The sequence below is a fragment of the Populus euphratica genome, unplaced genomic scaffold (assembly GCF_000495115.2).
Source record: "Populus euphratica unplaced genomic scaffold, PopEup_1.0 scaffold528.1, whole genome shotgun sequence".
In the NCBI taxonomy this organism is placed as follows: Eukaryota; Viridiplantae; Streptophyta; class Magnoliopsida; order Malpighiales; family Salicaceae; genus Populus; species Populus euphratica.
Window position 1 is genome coordinate 106,012 of NW_011500078.1, and position 20,985 is coordinate 126,996.

A 20,985-nucleotide genomic window follows, 5' to 3' on the forward strand; every position below is an offset into this window, starting at 1 on the left:
TAAGCTGAATTTTTTACATAAGAAAGCTGAGACAATTTCCTACAACTTTCATGTTTTAAAGTGGCTCTAATTTTGACGTTATCAATGAAGTTTTGGGCAGACAAGAGAAGATAAGGATTGTCACCAAGTCAAGAATTGGTCACCCACTCATCAATTAGTCATCAAATCAATAGTTTTCAATTTTGGCCTATAAAAGGAGGCATTTGCCATGCATTTAGGCATCTTAGTCTCTAGATCAAGATCATGCTCTTGCTTTTTCTTTTTGTATTTTTTGTAATATTTATGCTTTGCTTTCATTAATATCAAGTTTATGCCTTTCATTTCCTTTTCTTTACTTAGTTAACTTTTATTTTATTTATGTTCTTATTTTGTTTATCTATTTTTATTTGTTTCATTATGTCTAGCTAAGTTTATTATGTCAAGGTGAAAAGGTTACACTAATGGTGTAAGAATAAGTATAGTATAAACTTAATATGGACTTTAATGTTTGATACTAACATGTTTTATATTTGTTATCTTGTTCACTCTTTAATACTTTGCTTGTTAAATGACTAATCTTGATTTATATTGTATAACACTTGGTACAACAAATGCTTGGCACTTTCATAGACCATACTGTATGGTATAACCAACACCTGAGCTATGAAAGGAACTTGATTTGTTGTTAACATAAGTTATAATCATAAATGCTTGACGACATTTACAAGTATTAGCATTAATTGAATAAGATGACTAATGTAATCATGTTAACAATCTATAATCTGATTGGAATCTCCTTTGTGTGTGGTTTTCAATTGAATAATAAGAGTTTATACTATACTTGTTTGACATACCATTAGTGGATCCTCTAACCTTGACATTGTTTATTATCATTATTTAATCGTTACATTAATATTTCATCTCAAAGTTCTCATCTTCTTCTTCTTCTTCTCCTTCTTTTTCTTTATTATTATTATTACTACTATTATTATTACTATTATTGTTATTATTATTATTGTTATTGTTGTTGTTGTTGTTGTTATTCTTGTTGTTGTATTATTGTTATTTATAATTTGTACAATTAATCTCCCTGTGATTCGACCTTGGTTTTGTCGGGTTATTTATTACTTCGACACTTCTACACTTGGGAGAAGACATCAATCTTTTCGTCGTGTCAATAAACTCACTTAGACATGAGACAATCATGCTGTTGATAAACTGATAAATAATGTAGGCCTAAATAGATAGACTTACTTATATGTTTTATATGTATTTTTTTATTAATTTATGAGTTTTATATCTTGTTGTTTTGCTAATTATGAGCTTGTGGTTAATTTTAGTTTTTTAGTATATTTTTAATTTTGTTTATAATTTTTTTGGATATGTTAAGTTGAGATTAAGGTTTTTCTAATATAATTTGGAATACTAAAATATTTAAAGTACTAAAATTAAAAATCATAATCTTACAAATAATCACATGAAACGAAGATATCTCTTGTTGGAAATAGATCAAGACAAACACGGTGAACAATTCCCTTCAATAATACAGATATAGCAACAAATGAGAAAATTATGTTTTGTAAATATGATATATGAGGAAGTTGTGTCTTATAAATATGATTTTTTTCTACTGTCATGTTTTTTAATTATAAATTTCTTATATATTATGTTTTGAAATCACGAAAAAAACTATTTATGCTATTTGGTCACAAAATTTACGGTTATGTTATTTAACAAAGATTTAATTTTGTTTTTTTGTTTGTTCCAGTAGCCTAAAATATCCGATTTTAGAAAGAACCATCGCCGACAATCCAAAATAACAAGAATCTGATATTCTGATGTTAGGCAACCTTGCATAAACCCCCTAAAATGTTGTCCTTTTTGTTGTTCGGCCGGCTGATTGGTTGGATTGGATAAGTTCAGAAGACGAGGCCTGTCTAAAACGAGAGATCGAACGATCAAGATTGATTAGACGGTTAGATCATGCAGGAGGTATATGGGAGATGTTAGGTCACTTATCCACCCATCTAATCAATCTATCTCGCAAGGAATGCGGAGCGGAGAACTTCGGTTTGTGGCTGCTGTCTTATAGCATCGGAACACAACCCTAATTGCGTCATCTCATATGCTTTGAATCTGGAGGAGGCAGCTTTTCCTGGAGAAAAGAGGAAGAGATTTTAGGTTTTATCCTCCTGGGTTAGGTTAGTAGCCAGATGAGATCCATGCAAGAAATCTAAGTGTTGACGGGTCGAAAGATTACAGCAGTGTTCTACGCTGAGGTTGAAAGTGCTGGTAAAAAATTTTAAATTTTAAAATTTATTTTATTTTAAATTAATATATATATTTTTATGTTTTTAAATTATTTTAATATATTAATGTGAAAAATAATTTTTAAAAAATAAAAAAATATATTATTTTAATATATTTTAAATAAAAAAATACTTTAAAAAACAATTTCTACCTCACTTCTAAATATCCTTTACATTCAACATTGAATAGACTTTTAAAAATATAACTATTAGTTAGGTAGAATAAAAAATACAAATATAAATATGTTATGTTATTTTTAAAAATAATTTTCATTTAAAAACCTTAAATATCACTATATTATATCAAAAAGATTTGAAAACATCTAAAAAATTAATTTAAAAAAAAATTCAAAGTTTTCAACAACATGATTAAACCACAAAAACAAATGCATCATTAAACCTGTTGTGGACTGCATCTATCACCCTGTTATTTCAAGCATTTGAATTATCTCAAACCTTTCAACAGAAAAAGACGTCAAGTTTCCAGTAACCACCCTAAAATCAACACAAGAGTGGACATTAGGAGAATTCTGTGCCATGGAGAAACGAGAGGAATACAGGTACATTAAGAAGCTAATAGTGAGAAATTTAGCTGGTGGCACAACTCTATTAGACGCATGTGTAGACCATATATGTGAAATGCGATCACAAAATACAGGAAACTAAATGTATAGCACAGACATGCATTCCCATTTTTAGGGGGCCAGGTTCCGCCCGGACCACCAGTGGCAGGATTTCGATTAGTATATGATGGACGCGGGAAGTGACAAAAAAAAAAAATCCTTTTATTGACTGGTTTTAATTTTTACTTGCAATGGAAATCTTGGGGGCAGCTGGACTGCTCACACCAGCATTCGTTCACTCGCTACACCAAAAAAAATGAATCGAGAAGAGGCGATAGTGATTTAATCAAAGACCTGATCGGTAGGAATCTGGCCAAATATATCAGGGCATGAATCCCAATTTCCCCGGTCTCTGGCCTCCCAATACCCGCCAACATAACGGTATGTATCACTTCCTTTATCCTTTGCAAACCACCGTGGTTTCCAGCCCCTCTCCTGCATATTTCGGGCCTGGAATCCATATAAAACAGTATTTCATCAAATTACCATCAAAACCACATCAAGAAAAAGCTGACAAAGCACATCAACAGATAAATGTAGAAAGACCCCCCTGTATTTGGTAAACCCTCTCAGAGAAGAAAAATTCCCTGGAAGGGAAAAAAAATCAAAACCAATCCCTGTAAGATCAAAGCCTGGAACTGTCTAGATGTCAAACAGTCCAACCTTAGGAATGATGCCTAATCATCCAAGTTCTTAGACAGAATCCTGGAATTGAAAAAAACAGCATGCAAGTTACCTGGCGCTGACGTTGCTCTAATCGCAGTTTCTCTGAATTTGCCATATCAAATTCACCATTTTCCAAGTATCTTTGGTCAGGTCTAAGCCTTGAATCTGTAGGAGGCAGCTTTTCCTGCACATAAGATGAGATTAGGAATCAAAACCAATGAACTGGAAAAGTTAATAAAAAAGGGTTGAATCATGATTCAATGAGCATGTATGTTCAAGAGCACTGGAAGCTAGATTTTTTGTGTTGCCAAACGAGCAAGAAAACCAAGCACAGAATTGCTATTAACATAACAACTACCTTAAGTCCATGGGTAAGCTCGTTCAATGTCATGGCAAAGCGTGTTAAATTGTATCTAGTGGGAAATCTGGGGGGTTTACTTCGCCTCCACAGCATATGGGCTTCTTTCATAGACTCGAACCCCTTTCCCTTCCCAGAGAAATCATCATTCATGTAATACATGCTCTCATCCCATTTTCCAAAAAGAGTTGCCGCTGTTCTACCATGCTTGTCTTGAACCATTCCTTGTACCTGAAAATCAAGTTTGTTACTGATGATATTCCATGTTATAACTAATACCAACAAACATTGGCTACCACTAATAGATGATTTCATAAAACCAAAAGAAAATTCATAAAGCAAAGTATGTGAAGCTACAAGTTCAATTTCCCAATAGCATTAGGCAGATTATTTTGCTTCCCGTTTATGGAGCCAACCAGGAAAAATTGTGGCAAAGTCATATACATATACATAACAGAACATCTGGAACAATCATTTGAGAAAGATAAGATAGCACGTACCTGGTGAGGATTTCGGTCTATAATAGACTGCTCCTTAAATTTCAGCTTGCATGAATACTCACGATTTCCTTCTATGCGCATTGTACCATAGTGATCACAGTACAGTTTTCCAAGTATAAGGTTGTATATTGATGTTGTAACCTGAAATAAAATGACTATTTTCAAACAGGAACATAACAGGGAAAAAAAAGTCTTGACTTATACCTTACTCCACTGAAAGACTTCTCCATCATCAAATTCCAAAGTCAGAACTCCAACGGGATCAAGCTGAATCGAGCGACCCCAAAATTTGCTTTTGAGATTGCTATCGCCCCAAAATTTCCATCCTGTACCCTCACAATGGCATGCAACAATCATGGGGTGATGACTGACCTGACATAGAAGTTACACAACAATAAGCTACTGGATACTTGACAATGAAAGAAGAAAAAGAATCACAGCCAAAATAATAAAATTTACCCACTTGTGTGAAAGCGGTGATAAATAAGAATCTTCTAGGGGAGAGTGAGAAGATAGAGTGGAAAACCACAAGATCTAGTTCTGGCTCTTGCATCATAACAGATCTGTGCTAATTTATCCACCAAACGTTAAGACAACATCTACCATTTTCCTTTGAAACTCCCCCGATTATATTATGATACAGTCCTCATGGTTAATTAACCATCATGAAGTCTACATATTTATCTTGTTTCTTCGCTGTAATCCATCAAAAGTTAAGACAACATCTACCATTTTCCTTTGAAACTCCCCCGATTATATTATGATACAGTCCTCATGGTTAATTAACCATCATGAAGTCTACAAATTTATTTTGTTTCTTCGCTGTAATAAGGTTCCTCATCATTGCCCAACATTTTCTCCATTGCACAAAAATAATAAAACCAGCACCCCCTGCACTCTGGACATGGTATCATACTATTTAGTTCAAAGTGTTTCCCATTAGGGAGATTTGAACCCCCAGAACCCCACCTTCCCCTTGGTAATAATCCCTATAGTCGCATTGGTGCTGCAATATGAAGTCATTATACAGTAACTTGCTCAACATGCACCAAATAGCAGGTTAACCTTTTCTTCTTCTTCTTCTTTTTGTTTTTTATGAGATCATCTTTGAATCAAAATTTAGGATTCGTTGTGCTCATGCTATTATCATGTATTTATGCACAAAGATTAGAAGAGAATATAGATCATGTCAAGCAGTTAATTTTGAACCTTCAGAAGTTGATAACAAACCTTCTCTGAGAAAAACCGGAGGCCTTTATCTGGATAGTCGGCCTCATATGTTTCCCCTAATAATGGATTAAATGGTTTGCAAATTCTTCCTTCAGTTGAAGCATATCCAGAAACAGCAAAAGCAGCCACGTTAAGAATCCTCATAAGACTATTACCCTGTAGACAAAGAAATTCAATGACCAAGGGTTAAAAAGGTAAATGCAGAAGAGGTTATCTCATAAGATGCAACCATTGGAGGCTACTATGGAATAAGTGTGAACAATAAGCACACAATGGATCAAAAAGGTAAGAGCTGCACAGGATTATCTCATAAAAAACATGAGACAACAATTGGAGACCAAGTGTGAACATGAAACTGAATGCAGCGGGTTCACATGAGAAAAACAAATCAGGAGGCCCATCTGTGCCAACCTTTTTTTTTTTTGGTTGGGGGTGGGGGCATTGAATATCTAACATCTAAGAGAAGCACTCCACAGGATGCATTCTTGGATGTACAGGTCAAAGGGAAGTTCATACGTGAAATGAAATGATGGTTTGTAACCTATCCTACAAAAAGACGTCAAGCAACATGCATACTCTCACCACAAACTAAAAATATGAGCATGAGAATCTTCTTGACCCTGCTCCATTGAAGAGTCAATTGTAAATTTGAAAGGCAAACTCTTATGCTGGCAAAATCAGATTGCCACAATCCAGGATTGACTATGGTTCAACCAGCGGCGGAGGGTGAAGTAAATAGTTGGGGGAGCCAAATTAGAGTTATCATGAGATTTTATAAGTACTTAGAGATATTCTGAAAAAATTTTGGGGACATGGTCCCCTCAAAGAAGCTTAATCGCTGCCCCTGGGTTTAACCTATTTTCCAGGAAAATTATATCCACTCTAAGATGCTGAATCAGAGTTTTATGCAAAATCAATGGGTTTGTGAGATGGAAAGTAGGTAAAAAAAGTACCAATTACTGTAAATCTTAATGAGTCATGCGATTTATATCTAAAAATTAGATGAAAGGATATTCTATCATATGCCAAAATGCACATGATCCAATAATCCTCTCAGAATTCAAACTACATTACTTGAATTTTCCTGGTGTCAGGTAACTGAAAAATTAATTGCTGGAAGAAACAGCAAATCATCTGAGAAATGTAACCTAAATTTACAGAAGAAACAGCAGCAACTTAAAATAAGCAAACGATAGATTTGCATCAAAGTGATATAGAAAAAACCAAGTGTCAAGTCCCCCGGCATTGTTAAAGTGACATGCATAACCAAGAATGAGACTGCCTAGCTATTTGTGGAGAAAAAAGAATAGCACAGAACTCCAATACTTAAACTTACCTGTTTTCCCCATTCATATGCCCGATCAAGAAGATATGAATATTCCAAATCTTCAAAGCATTTTTGTAATGAAGAGAGAGGCTCATTGAAGTAAACAGGAAGACAAACTTTGGTTAGGTCCTTCCCAATGTTATCCTTAATCATCGACCATAGACTCACACCTTTTTCTTTTTCAATTGGATCAGGTAATTTCTTACGACGCTTAATGTAAGGATGGTTTGATCCAACAGACCTAATCAAAGGATCAATGCCATCTTCTGATTCAAGAGCAAAAAACCCTTCATCATCTGAAGAGAATGATGATGGCCGAAAATCAGACTCATTACTTTTGAAAGAACCTGATGATAGAAAATCACGAGTATCAAAGAACGCATTCTCATCATCATCTGTTTCTTCTTCTGCACCATCAACTCTTTCATTATTATCATCATCGGATTCACTGACACTTGCTTCTGAAAAAAAGAAAAAAATGAGAATAAAATTCCAAAGCATTCACAGGGCTAGGGAAGATGATAAATTAAAAAAAAAAAAAAGACAAACCAATTTCAAACATGATTAACACTAGAATTGAACCACCATAATGACGAAAGAGGAGAATGAAAGGGAAAAAAAAAAGCATTTCCACATTCAGATTTCATACAGTACCAGCATTTACAATGTGCTGCACAAAAATGAAAAAAGAGAGAACCCACTGTTACAAGTTGATTTGGCATAATACCATGATACAAGCAATCATTATGTTCATAAGAAGAACATGACAGCCAGACCAGGAGGCTAGATGCTAAATGCTACCAATTACAGCTTATGTTGTTCAGTTTAGGAGGTAGAAATAATCCCAGATTCCAAGTCATAATATCATGACCTTCTGACAGAGGCTGTTGTGTCTTACAGGTTTTATTGTTAAGCAAATATCACTTTTCAGTCAGATACATGCCATAGAGTAGCTTGATGAGAAACAGATACCAAACCAGTCTTCAGATCTTTAGTACTAAGGCATGATATTCTCATGACAACCTCGTTCATATTCAGGTAATCAAGAAATGCTGAGCTCATTTATGTGGTAATAAAAGAATATACTGGACAACAACTGGAACTTAATGGCTGATTCTAAAAACCATTCAGGCATGGGCGCTTGGTATAAATCATAGTGGCTTACAAAATCAACTCTTTTCTGATGATTTTTTTTTTATTACAGAACTTACCACTAGACTTGTATTGTCTCAGAATAGAAGAAGATGTTGTGCCTTGATCGTTCAACTGCCTTCGGCTCTCATCAACTACTGTATTCTCCAAGTCAACCTTTTCTGTCTACATAACACAATACAAAAGCAGTTCCCTGGTTAAACATGGAAATGTATAAAATGGATAACTGTGTAACAGAATCAGACAAACATATTTAGTCTAAAAACTTTAATTGAAAGTAAGCATGCATTCAAAATACTCACATAATCATTAACTGAAAAAAAATCATTGTGTAATAGAACACTAGAATTTAAAATCATCATCCAATTCATCAAATAGAAACAAATATTCATATTGCATGGAAGGGAACGGAAAGCAAATCAGCAATTCAAGCATCAGAGAGGTGTATGCACCTCACAGCTATTTACATAGTAAGCATGGACCCTTATGGAAACAGTGGTATGATATTAAAAAAAAAAAAAGGATACAATGGCAATCAGTCCTTAGCTTCAGATATAACATCAAATCTGTTTGATACATAAAATGTTCAAAAACCCTCAAATCAAGTTCTAAGCACTTTGCAGTCTTACATTTAGGATAATAATCTCATGATGGGAGAGAAAACAACAAATATTGAAATTTGACCTCTCCTTTCTACCACAATAGGTTGAGCAATTCTCTACCCCATACCTCCCAGTAAACAACAGAGAAAATGTGGGATTTAGGATGATAATCTGATGATGGGAGAGAAAACAACAAATATGGAACTTTGATCTCTCCTTCCTACTGCAATAAGTTGAGAAATTCTCTGCCCTATACCTCCCAGTAAATAACAGAATGTGTGATCCAGCTTTTATGTTTATTTTTCTCCTATAATCAGAGCAGTCCTTAACATGTAAATCTGCTCTTTTTTGTAACCAGTAAAATTATTTAGAAAAGATACATAAAGATGAAGCAGACTTGCTTTTCCAAAGGGGGATGTAGCATGTAAGTTGTTCAAATTCAAGGAAATCTCTAATAGAACACAACAAGGCCCGAAAGAATCTAATGCAATAAAAAACCTTTTCAAAATACGACAAGGTTCGACTTACAAAAAATTAAAAATCCCATCACTCCAGATATATAATTTAGCAAGAAACATCGCAAATCCAATTATAAGACTTCAGAAATACTGGAAAGTTGCACTACGATCCTCACTGAGTGGAAAATGAAAGCAATCCTTCAAACATGTAACCTTAAATATAGATTTCGAAGTCGTAAAAATCTTCCTAGCAGTCATTGTGAGTGAAGTTTGTTGGTGGGACTACAAGTTCCACCATAGGAAAACCAAGATCAGTTTGCTTGCAACACTCACCAGCTTCAGTAGCATCTGTCATACAATGCCAAGTTCAGAAAAAAAAGGTAGCATAAAAGTTGGACAGCTTATTGAGGAAGTGAACTTAAGGATAATTTTTCTATAGGCTGAGCGATGATGGCAATAGTTAACTTGCAGGAGCCACTCCTGCAGACCTCAATGCCAAACCCAAAACTTCAATAATATTTTCCTGAAGAAAAAGTGAAGTAATGATTGGCATGTATCTGTGTAGCAATACAAAATGCATACCCTATGCACAAAGACTGTATGGATAAACAAGTCCCCAGCCTATGTTGTGCATGTATATCGTCAGAACTAAATAAATTGCTTAAAAACTCAGCTCAGTGGAAAGAAAAATCTCTAGACTGGACAAACTGACTCGGGTCAAATACCATAGCACTTGGTGAAGACATTCTCATCACATGTATTTGCTTCTCGGACTTCCAAAACAACTAGTAAAAAATGACACCATTACAAACACTATCTGCCCTGAGACAATCACCTGATCCCCAAACATCACTGTTTCTTTTACCATTTTTAATGTTGTCAAAGCAACCATATTGAAATAACTTCCTAAAAACTTCTGCTGCTAAACTGAAAATCTAATATACTAGTTTTTTCTTTTCTTTTCTTTTCGAGACATTAATTACAGTCAGGTAAAAATAAGATGGTGGTCTCTAAAAGAACATATTGGCAAAGGTACCTCGTTACATTTGTGAAAAACAAATAGAAATTAACTTTAAAATATAAAATTTATTTTAAAATGTAACTATGGGCATCTATAAAAGTTTGCAATCATTAAGAGACCCAAATTACATATACACAATAAAAACTAAAAAACAATATGAACTATAAAATGCACATTCAAGAAGAAAATACACTGGATGTATAAATCATGTTACAAACAAATCAAACTCAATATAAATGGTTAGTATGCATGACCTTGTACTCTGTAAAATATGTTCTCTGGAAAGGACTCTGCTACTAAGTAATTAATGGTGTACCTCGTTTCATTTTAACCATTATGGTAGGTTCACAGGCTGTGACCAAAAAGACACATGATGAGGAGGCTCCTATACTAACTGGTAGATTATAATGGAAAACCTGAACTATAAAAACAAGAATTTTGTAAGTAATTTCCAATCTAGCATTTTCACATTAAATCCTAATCAAATCTTTTTTCCAGAAGGAATAAAAAATAATTGATTATTGCTTGAAACAATGCAAAAATGTTGAGAAATAAAACCTCTACAAATGCTCTATACAGAATAATCACGTAAAAGAATCAACAAAGTAAATCCCTACATATCAACACAGACGCAAAAGAAATCACAAAAACACCCCCACCTTCTATAGATAATTTACTTCTATAATCTAGAGAAATCAAATGGAATTTGCACAACTCTGCATGGTAGAAGAAACTGTAAAAGCAGAAGTTGAATTACGAATTTGAATGCCATTTTCTTTTTCCACTTTTCAATACATGTACCTCTAAGTGGCGAAGTGTGTCAATGAGAAGCAATTGCTTCTGCTTGAGGAGCACTATGTGGTTCTGCAGAGCGGCAAACTCACTCCTCATGATCTGCTCACTGTCCAGTATCAACTCCTCCCTCACTCCCTCTTCTTGAAGCCGCTGCCTGAGCTTCTCAGTTGAGACTGCCACACTGTCCATAGGACCCATTAGTTCACTGTTAGACATACGAGGGAACATATCCTTCACAGCCTGCAATGCTTCCATCCATGCCAAGCGATCCTCACGTGTCTCTGCTCTCAGGTGCAGCCTCTTTGTGCCGGTAAATATTGAGAACCTCTTGTCATCTGATCTGCTCTCCCGGATCGAAGATACCTAACAACATCAATCAAAAATGATTCCTTAAAGGAAGAAACCATTAAAAAACAAAAGACATCATAGTCGCAATTTCTATTGAAAGTAAAATCCAGTAATCTAATACTAAACACCCAAAATTCCAGTCAATTTTCATTGAAAGTAAGATTTTTCCCAGTAAGAATAATTGACAATTCAAATCCAAAAAGAAAATGGTGATGATGATGATTAAGAAAAAAGTCAAATATTGAAAGTTGATTGGATAACCAATGAAAAACCTTAAGGTGAATTTCACCAACAGGCTTACGCCTATTCTGCGAATTCCCATTCTTAGGCCTAGAAATCCGTCTCATGGATTCTTCACCGATAATTTTGGATCCTTTCTCAGTCTCTTGATTAACAAGAATCTTGTCAGGTCCGTGAATTTTATAATACGACAACACTCCATCTTGCAAAACAAACCATCTCGGCCGCCAGCCTTTCCCATAATTCACCCACTTATATAAAATCCCCGAAATCCCATTCCCTACTATATCATTTATCTTCACATCCACCTGTATAAGTGGTTGCTCCCTTGCAGACGAGACTCTCTGGTGACTCATCCTATTGTTTTTGTTACAATCCGTTCCGTTATTGCTGCTGCAGTAGCTGGCGGTGCTGTGATTATGGTGGTGGTGATTTGAGAAATGACTAGTGTTGTTGTGGTTTTGGTTCTCTGGTTGAACGGTGGTTGATCCGGGATCCGGGTTGGATCTGACGGTGACTGCCATGGATAGATTCACCGGTGAGTGATCGGACACGGTGGAGATGCAGCAAAGCGGGTGCATGGGGAAACTTCTCAACAAAAAACAACGGACACCCCGGTGATTATGGGAGAAATGGTGACTTGGCGGCGGCGGATGGTGGTGGAAGTGAGAAGAAGGCTATCATTTTTCATGACGGCTATTTTTAACCAGAGAAAACCGGGGATTTTGTTACCAGAACGGTTGCAGAGAATGTCGATAAAAGGACGGTTATCATTTCGAAGGCAGTAAGGATTTCTAATCAAATGCTATAAATTTTGGAGAGAGAGTGACCGCCTAAAAAAATTATTTGCCTTCAGATTTGTGCACAGACGAAAGAAATTTAAATGAAAAGCGGTTGGTTACTGAATTATGACTCTCCGACTCTTCTTTTACAATGGTCTCGTTTCTATGCGGTAAGATGCAGGGAAACAGGTAAAGGTCGCCGCCGGGGTGTACAGGTGGTGTTGTGAAGTATTTTATGTTGACAAGTGGAGTAAATGCACTCTGACACGTGTGTTGGGTTGTTTGACGGGACTTGTAGAAGGAGAACGGGTTGGATACTTGAGATAGCATGTTTTAAATTTTATTTTTTGAAGAATTTTTTATTTAAAAAATATATATTAAAATATTTTATTATTTTTTATATTTTCATATTTAGTTAGTATTGTAAATTTAATTTTTAATATAAATATGACATGAATATTTTTTAAGTAAATAATATCACTTTTTCATGATATTTTTTAGCTTGAATGAAATAAAACTAATATTTTACTATTAGATTGTCATAAATATAAAATATTAATATGATTATTGTAAATTATAATTAATATAGTTGCATCATTCTATTTTTTTCAAAGAAATTCTTATGAAAAAAAATCTCCAACACACGATCTTAGATTTTTTTATTAAAATTTATTTTTGTTGGTTCTTAATTTTATTTTTTTAATTTTTAATTATTTTTTAAAATTTATTAAATCAATGGTCATATTAAATTTACTCGGAGAGATTTTATTATTATTATTATTATTACTGTTTAGCCTTCTGTTTTAGTAAAAAAATTTGATTTGACCGCAAGTCAATAATACAGTGAATTGCTATAGCTAGACAATAAACAACCACGTCATAGGAGCTAGTGAGCTACGAGTGTGAACAGCACAAAAGTCTTGTAAATTGGAGGACAGATTGCGAATGTCATCTGCACGTGCAAGGAACTGTGTGAGCTCGTACGTATGGATAGCTCGTACGAGCGTGAACAGCACAAAAGTCTTGGAAATTGGAGGAGAGATTGCGAATGTCATCTGCACGTGCAAGGAACTGTGTGAGCTCGTACGTATGGATAGCTCCTGAATCGAGGAAAGAAAATCTGCGTGAACCCGAAGTTGAAAGTCGTACTCGTTGGGAACCATAGAACCTTCCTTGCCTGTGTTTTGCCCATTTCAGTGCAGAAATTGTTCATGGACGCGTAGCATAATTGGGCTCCATCTCCTGCAAAATTGAAATTGATTTTGTGGCTGGTGGATGACATCAAAATAATTATTTTTTTTTATTTAGATGAACTTTTCAAGATTTAAAATAATTAAATGATAATTCATAATTATAATTGAATGAAAAAAAAAATCATGAACAATCTTCTAGACATTAACTCTATTCCTAAAATAAACAATGGGCATAGAATAGTCCCAGTTTGATAATTAAGTAGCGCCTATTTAAAAGTATAATTGTGATTGTTTTTTAAATTATTTTTATTTTTAAATATATTAAAATAATATTTTAAAAAAAATTATTTTTAAAATTAATATATCAAAACAATCTAAAATATATATATATAAATTAATTTTAAGTAAAAAAATTTAACCTTTTTATAAATCAAAACCAACTTGCGTTTCCAAACACTCGAGATTCGTAAGCCTTTGTTTTTCAAGCTAGCATCTTGAGTCAACAACTTTTTAACTTAATCGTGAATGGACTAGAGTTCATGAAATTTCATCCTCTCCCCTCGTAGCTGAAAAACGAAAATAGACGGACTTGTCAAAGAAAAATGAAAAGAAATGGTTTTTCCTCCTCCTCCTCTTTCCTTTCTTGTTCTTATTTTTAACCATACAGGGAAGACATGATCTTTGTATTCTAGTATATCAGGTGCTTATATCAAAGATTCATGATGTAATCCAGACCAAACAATAACAAAATTTATTATAACTTAAAATTTTTAAAGATAAATAATATTATAACTACGTGAATTCTGAGGAGACACTTAAAATATTCTATGTTTATTCATGTTTGTCTCGTTTTCCATATGATTATTATAACTTTTTGTATAAAAAATTAAAAAACTTTATTAATACCAAATAAGAAAAGAAAAATATAAAAACTGTTTCATTCAAATAAAAAAACTAGAAAAGATTAATAAAAAACATTAACTACAAAAATTATTTATTTTTTCAAAAAATCTCTTAATCTGTCTTCCTAGACTGAAAGGATCTTGTTCTTGAATTCAAACCTTAGTTATAAACTATAATTCATTATATATAAATCTTTTTATATGTGGTCCATCTTATTATAAATTTTAAATATTTTTATACTAGTTGTTTCATTGTGGACTTTCAATAATAGCAATTAATGAAAATACAAACAACATACTATTTTTAAAATATTTTTTGCTCAAAGATTCCCTCGACCTCTAACCAAAACTATTAAAAATTATTGAATTCTAGTAATAACTAAAGCATATAAGAGTAGAGGATAATGAGTTCATTATAAATTAAAATTTTTAAAAATAAAGAACATCATAACTATTGAAAGACATCTAAAATATTTAAATTTTATTTATTCAAATCTCACATGTAAAAAAAAGGTTACAATCTTTTATATGCATAAAAATAGAACTGAAAAAGAAAATAAAAAAATTCATTTTAAGAGGTATATATATTTAAATTATATATATATATATAAAAGATGCACAAAATATTCATTTTAAGAGCTAGTTATATATATATATATATAAAAGAAAAGAAAAGAAAAGGAAATCAATGAAAGAGTCGTGTGTAGGCCTCTTAATTACAGCCACAAAATATAATAATGACCCATTTGGCAAGTATTTTTTTAAAATTATTTTGATATATTAATTTTAAAAATAATTTTTAAAAACTAAAAATATATTATTTTAATATATTTTAAATAAAAAACATTTTAAACCATTACTACAAACATAAATAATATCATCTCAGGCATTGAAAGGACAAAACTGGCATTATAACTCTATAAGAAATGGCGTGGTCAGCTTGCTTGGCTCCAGTCCAGTTATCTGGCTCAAGAATTTAATAATTGTGTAGAAGAGATTTGATGAATTTTCAATGGGCATGTGTAGGAGCGACGGATGGGGAGTACAGTTCCCAGCCATCTCTCCAGACCCGGGCACGCCATGTTAATAGTCAACGGTCTGGTGAACATCTCCATGCGGTAGCAGAACCGTTCCTCCTGGTTTGTTGAATAATCAGAGCCTGGCCATTTGAAACAAGACATAAGTTGGCAAATGTCTAATTCTGCAAGCTGAATATTTTGCTGACTTGGTAAAGACAATTGTTTAGGTGCGTGGTCAAATTGTTTTTTTTTAATTCTAAATTTTATTTTGTTTTAAAATAATTTTTTTAATATTTTTTATTGTTTTAAAATGTTGATGCCAAAAATAAATTTTAAAAAATAACAAAATATTATTTAAATATATTTTGAAATAAAAATTATTGATGCCCTTGTTATTATTCGATCGGATGTGCATTACAATGTTCGATTGTCATGGTCAGAATAATGTTACTTGTCTCTGTCAGTTTTATCTAGCTCCTTTTGCTCTTCTTTCGAATCTTTGGTTGCAGCTAGTCCTTTTAGTTGCAGTGCCAGCTGCCAATTAGGCAAAACAATATTTATATTCATTAATTAATCACGGGATGTGTACAACACATGCTAAACACTACTTATTATTCTTTAGATAAAACAGGAACTGAGAAACTATAATAATGTTAAGCAGAGAAAATAAAAATAAAAACAGAAATGAAAGTAATGATTTTCTAATTAAATAAGAAACAACTAATTCTAGAAAAAAAAATCAATAATTAAAGAATGATTATAATAAAAATAGTTGTGTTTGGAATTATTGTAATCACGCCCCACATCATATCCATTAATTTGATGTAATCATGTAAAATTTATTACATTAAAAGCTAAAAACATATTTATTTTTGTATTTTAAAAGTATTTAAAAAAATTAATTTTTTATTTTAAATTAATATTTATTTGATATTTTTATATCATTTTAATATACTAATATTAAAAATATTTTTTTAAAAAATAAAAAATATTATTTTAATATATTTTTAAATAAAAAATATTTTATAAAATAATTATTATTATGACCCAAACTCAACCTAGCCAGGCGAAACTCTTACAATTTGAGCTGAGCTTCCCTCGGCGCCGACAAGAAAAAAAGATCACTCATGATTGGCAGCACCGTGGTCATCAACAAGTTACGAGATGTGAAGTATTCGGCTGGGTGGAAGTAGTTCTTGTCGATTGATGACCTGTCGGAAACTAGGGTTAGAAACCGCGTTTTTGTTTTCGGAGTTGACATTTGCGGCGTCATGTATCTTCCATTTTAGGAAATTCGATGTCCTCAGCACCATTTTCATGTTTTGTACGTTCGAGGACAGATTAATGGCAGGAAAACAATTAAAACAAACAAAATGGTTTTCTCTATATAATGGATGTTTTTGTCGGATATTTTGTGCAGTGGATGCATACGCTGTGGCAAGGAATCTTTGCATAGATTTTTTCAAGCGGATGCTCAGCTTCTTCATATATTCGTTCTATTAGCATGGTCGCTGGGTGGAAGACGGTCCATTTGATACCTTTTTCTTCTACCCTTTCCTTCTTCCTTTTTGTCTTTTCCGTGAATAACACATTGGATGATCAAGGATGAATTAATTATTAGTGGGTATGCTTTATAGTCGATGGATTGCTTACGTAATCTATAATCACGTAAAATATATTTATTATTTTTAATATTTATTTATATTTGATTAATGAATTTAGAGTAATAATAAAATTTATTAGACAAAAATACTTTATAAAAAAAATTATAAAATTGTTATGATTACGAGATTTAAAAAGAATTTCAAACATTATTCTAAGAATTAATGACTATAATGTTAAGAGCAAAACAAACATATTTCATGCTATAATATCTAAATCAAGATATTTTTTATGAAATTATAATAATTATACTAAGTAACTAGTCATTGAAAAGTTAAATTAAACAATTTATGACTTTTCCAATATTTATGAGATCATTATAGGTTGCTAGATATTATACTTGATCTTCAAATATAAATTAATCAATTATTCAATTGATAATAAATTAAATTATTTTATTTTATTTTATTTTATTTTATTTAAAATTATAATTTATAATTGAGCCAATTTATTAGAAAACATAATAGGTAATACATATAAGAACCATTGATTAGAATTTAAAATGGGATAATTAATTAAGAATAACTTAATTGTAAATAAGTTTTAGAAATTGTAAATAAGTTTTAGAAATTATGGACTATAATAAAAGTAATACAGAGGATTATAATTATAGAATTAGAAAAAAATCAAGTAGAAACTTGACCAAATAAATTTATAAAATTATCCTAAAATAATATATGTAATATTATTTAAGCAACAAATTGATATTTTTTTCATTTATAAGGTTGTTATGTTTTCCAATAAATATAATATTATGCCTTTTATTTTCTATATAGAGAAAAACTACATTAGTTACATAAACACCTGAAACACAAAAGAAAAGAGTTAGTACTCAAAGATATAACAATTATTCTTTTCTAAAAGGATTTAGGAGATTTTTTACTTGTGATTTATGTGAATTACTATTAAAGGTTGGACACTTGGATGACTTGTGATTTGCGATAACCTAATCTTAAAGCAATTACTCAAAGTAAAAAAGAATATAAAATCTTTAGATAATCTTTGTATAAACCCTAAAGGACTCTGGTTTTATCTAACAAAATCCTTGTGACTCCTAAAATAATTAAATTTATTATTTTCACTGTATATATGTCTCTCAAGAAACCTAACAGTAATAACCACTAAATCTTATGCATTTGAGTTGTGTATTCGTCAAGATTAACAACTTCGATCCAAAAATTCATTCTAATTAGTCACTTCATTGATGATCTTTATACATTTTCTTTTTCACTTTATACATGACATATTCATAGCAACAAAAAAAAAAGAGCATAAAACAATATATATAAGAAAAAACAATGAAATTAGTAACTTTAAAATTAGATCTCAATGTATTTTTTCTTTTTATTCTTACTTCGTATAGAAAACAAATAATAAATGAAGGAAAAACTAAGAAGATCATACATTCCAATACAACATCTAAGTTCCCCATACAAGGATATAAAGAATATTTATGGTATACATATGCTAATTAACAACAAAAAATGAAGTATAGCTAAGATTCTTAAATCTTCCATGAAAAAGACATTGCCCAACAATTATATCCTTTAAACATTTTGGTTTAAGTTAATTATTAATTTATAATGATATATTTTTTTTATTAATTTTTATTGATGTTAACATTAAATAAGAACTGATTTATACTTGTTGTGGTTATTTATTTGAATGCATTATAATTAGTGTAGTGGATAAAAATTAGGGTTCCTATTACATCTTTATTATATTGCTTATATACTAGTAAACAATCTTAAATAAAACTAGAAAAATAATAAACAAGTTCTAATTCAAATAGAAAATAAAATCCCAATATAAAAAATAAAATAAAGAAAATCATGAACAATAATTATGGTCTTTATTTGAAAATCTTCCTGACCTTTTTATAATAATAAAACTTTAACTCTATATAGAAAGTATAACTTTCAAAATCTTCTATAAAAAATTCATCCTAATATAATTATCAGCTTAAAAATTATTCTTATTTGATTAGATTACATGCTAGACTCTTTTAAAAATCTTCAAAACCTATTTTTTTTTAAATTAAGGAAATAATACAATAAAATAATTATAAAAATAATAATAAAGAAAGTGCTCTATGTTCGTCCCCTATACTTGCAAAAAAACTCGCCCTTAGGTTAATTGTCATAAATTGAACTTGACTATGCAAAAAAAAAAAAAATAGATAATTCAAATGTAACATTGTTATAAATTTATGCATAAAGTAGCTAGCTCCAAATATTTTAAATCTAATTTTAACAAATATATATTTATGTAAACTTTTTGAATCTATACAAAACTTCTTGAGACATAAAAAATCAAGATCACATCACATGAAACCATTTTTTGAGATGATAAGAACTTTAGTTGACGTGTTTGGTTATCCTCCATAATAAATTCTTAACTACCAGTTGAATTGGTGATTTTAGAATATTTGGTTTAGACAACACATTCACATTTAATTTCTCCGTGACCCAAAACCAAACTAATCAAGTTGACTTGAAATCATTATTTTAACTGTGAACCAACCCTAAAACTTTGGTTTAACTAAAAAACAAAGTGAATATACAAAAACAGACTCAATTAAAAAAAACATGAGAAACATAAAATTCTTTGACAAAATATAAAACACAAAAAAAAAATAAAGAACACAATGAATGTTCTTTGCGAACCCAAAAAGCTTAACTCTCATCACAAACCAAATATAACAAAACTAGGGCATAAAAAAATTATAAATCATGCAAGGATCAATGATATGACACCTATTTATTTTGATTATCACTAAATCATTACTTACTTTGATTATCACTAAATCATTACGAATTGACTAGAAAAAGTTTCAATTTGAAACCAAAACTTTAAAAATAAAATTATGAAATACATGTTATTAAAGCAAAATAAATCTAGATTATTGGCTATGGGTGTCATTCAAAATGACTAATACAAAGAGAATAACCAAAATTGGTCTAAATTATGTAGCCAAAAACATTGCCCCAAAAAATATAGAAACCTCAGAAAAAACCCAAAAATGACCTCAATCCAAAAATAAAACTAGAACTAAAAAAAAAACAATCAAAACCTAGCAACTAAGGCTTTGACTTATTCCTATAATTGCTTTAAAAAACATTTTTAACCCTTCCCACTAAAATATATCATCCAAATTTCTAATTCTACACCATACAAAACTTTATAATATATTTATTTGGTTCTCAATGGTTGTAGCTTTGCTCGGAAAATCAGTTAAATATATTATGAGAATATACAAACGGATATGATGATTTTTGCTAACACAGAAAAGAAGAAAAAACAAGCATAAAAAAGAAATTTTGGCTCACACGGTGGTCAAGAATATGGTTTAGCCTTAGCCAATGTTTGATATTGTATTCCAAATAAAAGTTGGATAAAAATTAATTTATTTTAAAAAAAAATTAAGAATTTTTATGTTAATATTAAAAATAATATTTTAAAATAATATTTTATAAAATAATTATTATCACATTTATATAGATATACGAGTGATAGAAACTCATCATCCTGAAACCATAACAACAACTATAAAAAAAGAATAAAAAAAAGAAGGCAAACGGGAAAATGCAAATGTACAAGGAATGTGAATAAAGCATAACGCGTCCAAGAAAATACCATTACCACCCTTCAATTTAATTTTTTTATTAGAGAAACGGAGAATACTCCCCCATTCAACGACTACAAGAAAGACGACGGTATCACCCAACACAACAGCGTAATATAACCCGGATTTGAGTATAATTATATTCGACCGCATCTACTTTCGAGCAGCTGGTGCCATCTCTTTTGACCGCTCTT

At 31.4% G+C, this 20,985-nt stretch overlaps 1 protein-coding gene across 2 annotated transcripts; it reads right to left on the reverse strand.

Moving 5' to 3' along the window:
* Positions 1–2,858: 2,858 nt before the first annotated feature.
* LOC105108702 (oxysterol-binding protein-related protein 1C-like) lies at positions 2,859–12,629 on the reverse strand. 2 transcript variants are annotated; one of them, XM_011003111.1, is made up of 10 exons: positions 11,641–12,629; positions 11,027–11,383; positions 8,204–8,309; positions 7,002–7,453; positions 5,666–5,821; positions 4,640–4,807; positions 4,436–4,576; positions 3,936–4,166; positions 3,648–3,761; positions 2,859–3,361 (listed from the first exon to the last, which is right to left on the reverse strand). In XM_011003111.1, exons 1-10 carry the CDS (start codon positions 12,187–12,189, stop codon positions 3,194–3,196), a joined length of 2,442 nt encoding a protein of 813 aa, XP_011001413.1. In that variant the 5' UTR covers positions 12,190–12,629; the 3' UTR covers positions 2,859–3,193. The 2 variants fall into 2 exon arrangements, with proteins under 2 accessions (XP_011001413.1, XP_011001414.1); XM_011003112.1 differs by lacking the exon at positions 2,859–3,361 and adding an exon at positions 3,374–3,498.
* Positions 12,630–20,985: the final 8,356 nt, after the last annotated feature.

Excerpts from the sequence above, each read along its gene's own strand:
- LOC105108702 (XM_011003111.1), bottom strand. The coding sequence starts at position 12,189 with ATGCACCCGCTTTGCTGCATCTCCACCGTGTCCGATCACTCACCGGTG. Across the intron at positions 11,384-11,640 it reads TTGGTGAAATTCACCTTAAG|GTATCTTCGATCCGGGAGAG; the intron begins GTTTTTCATTGG and ends TGATGTTGTTAG. Across the intron at positions 5,822-7,001 it reads CATATGAATGGGGAAAACAG|GGTAATAGTCTTATGAGGAT; the intron begins GTAAGTTTAAGT and ends CTTTGTCTACAG.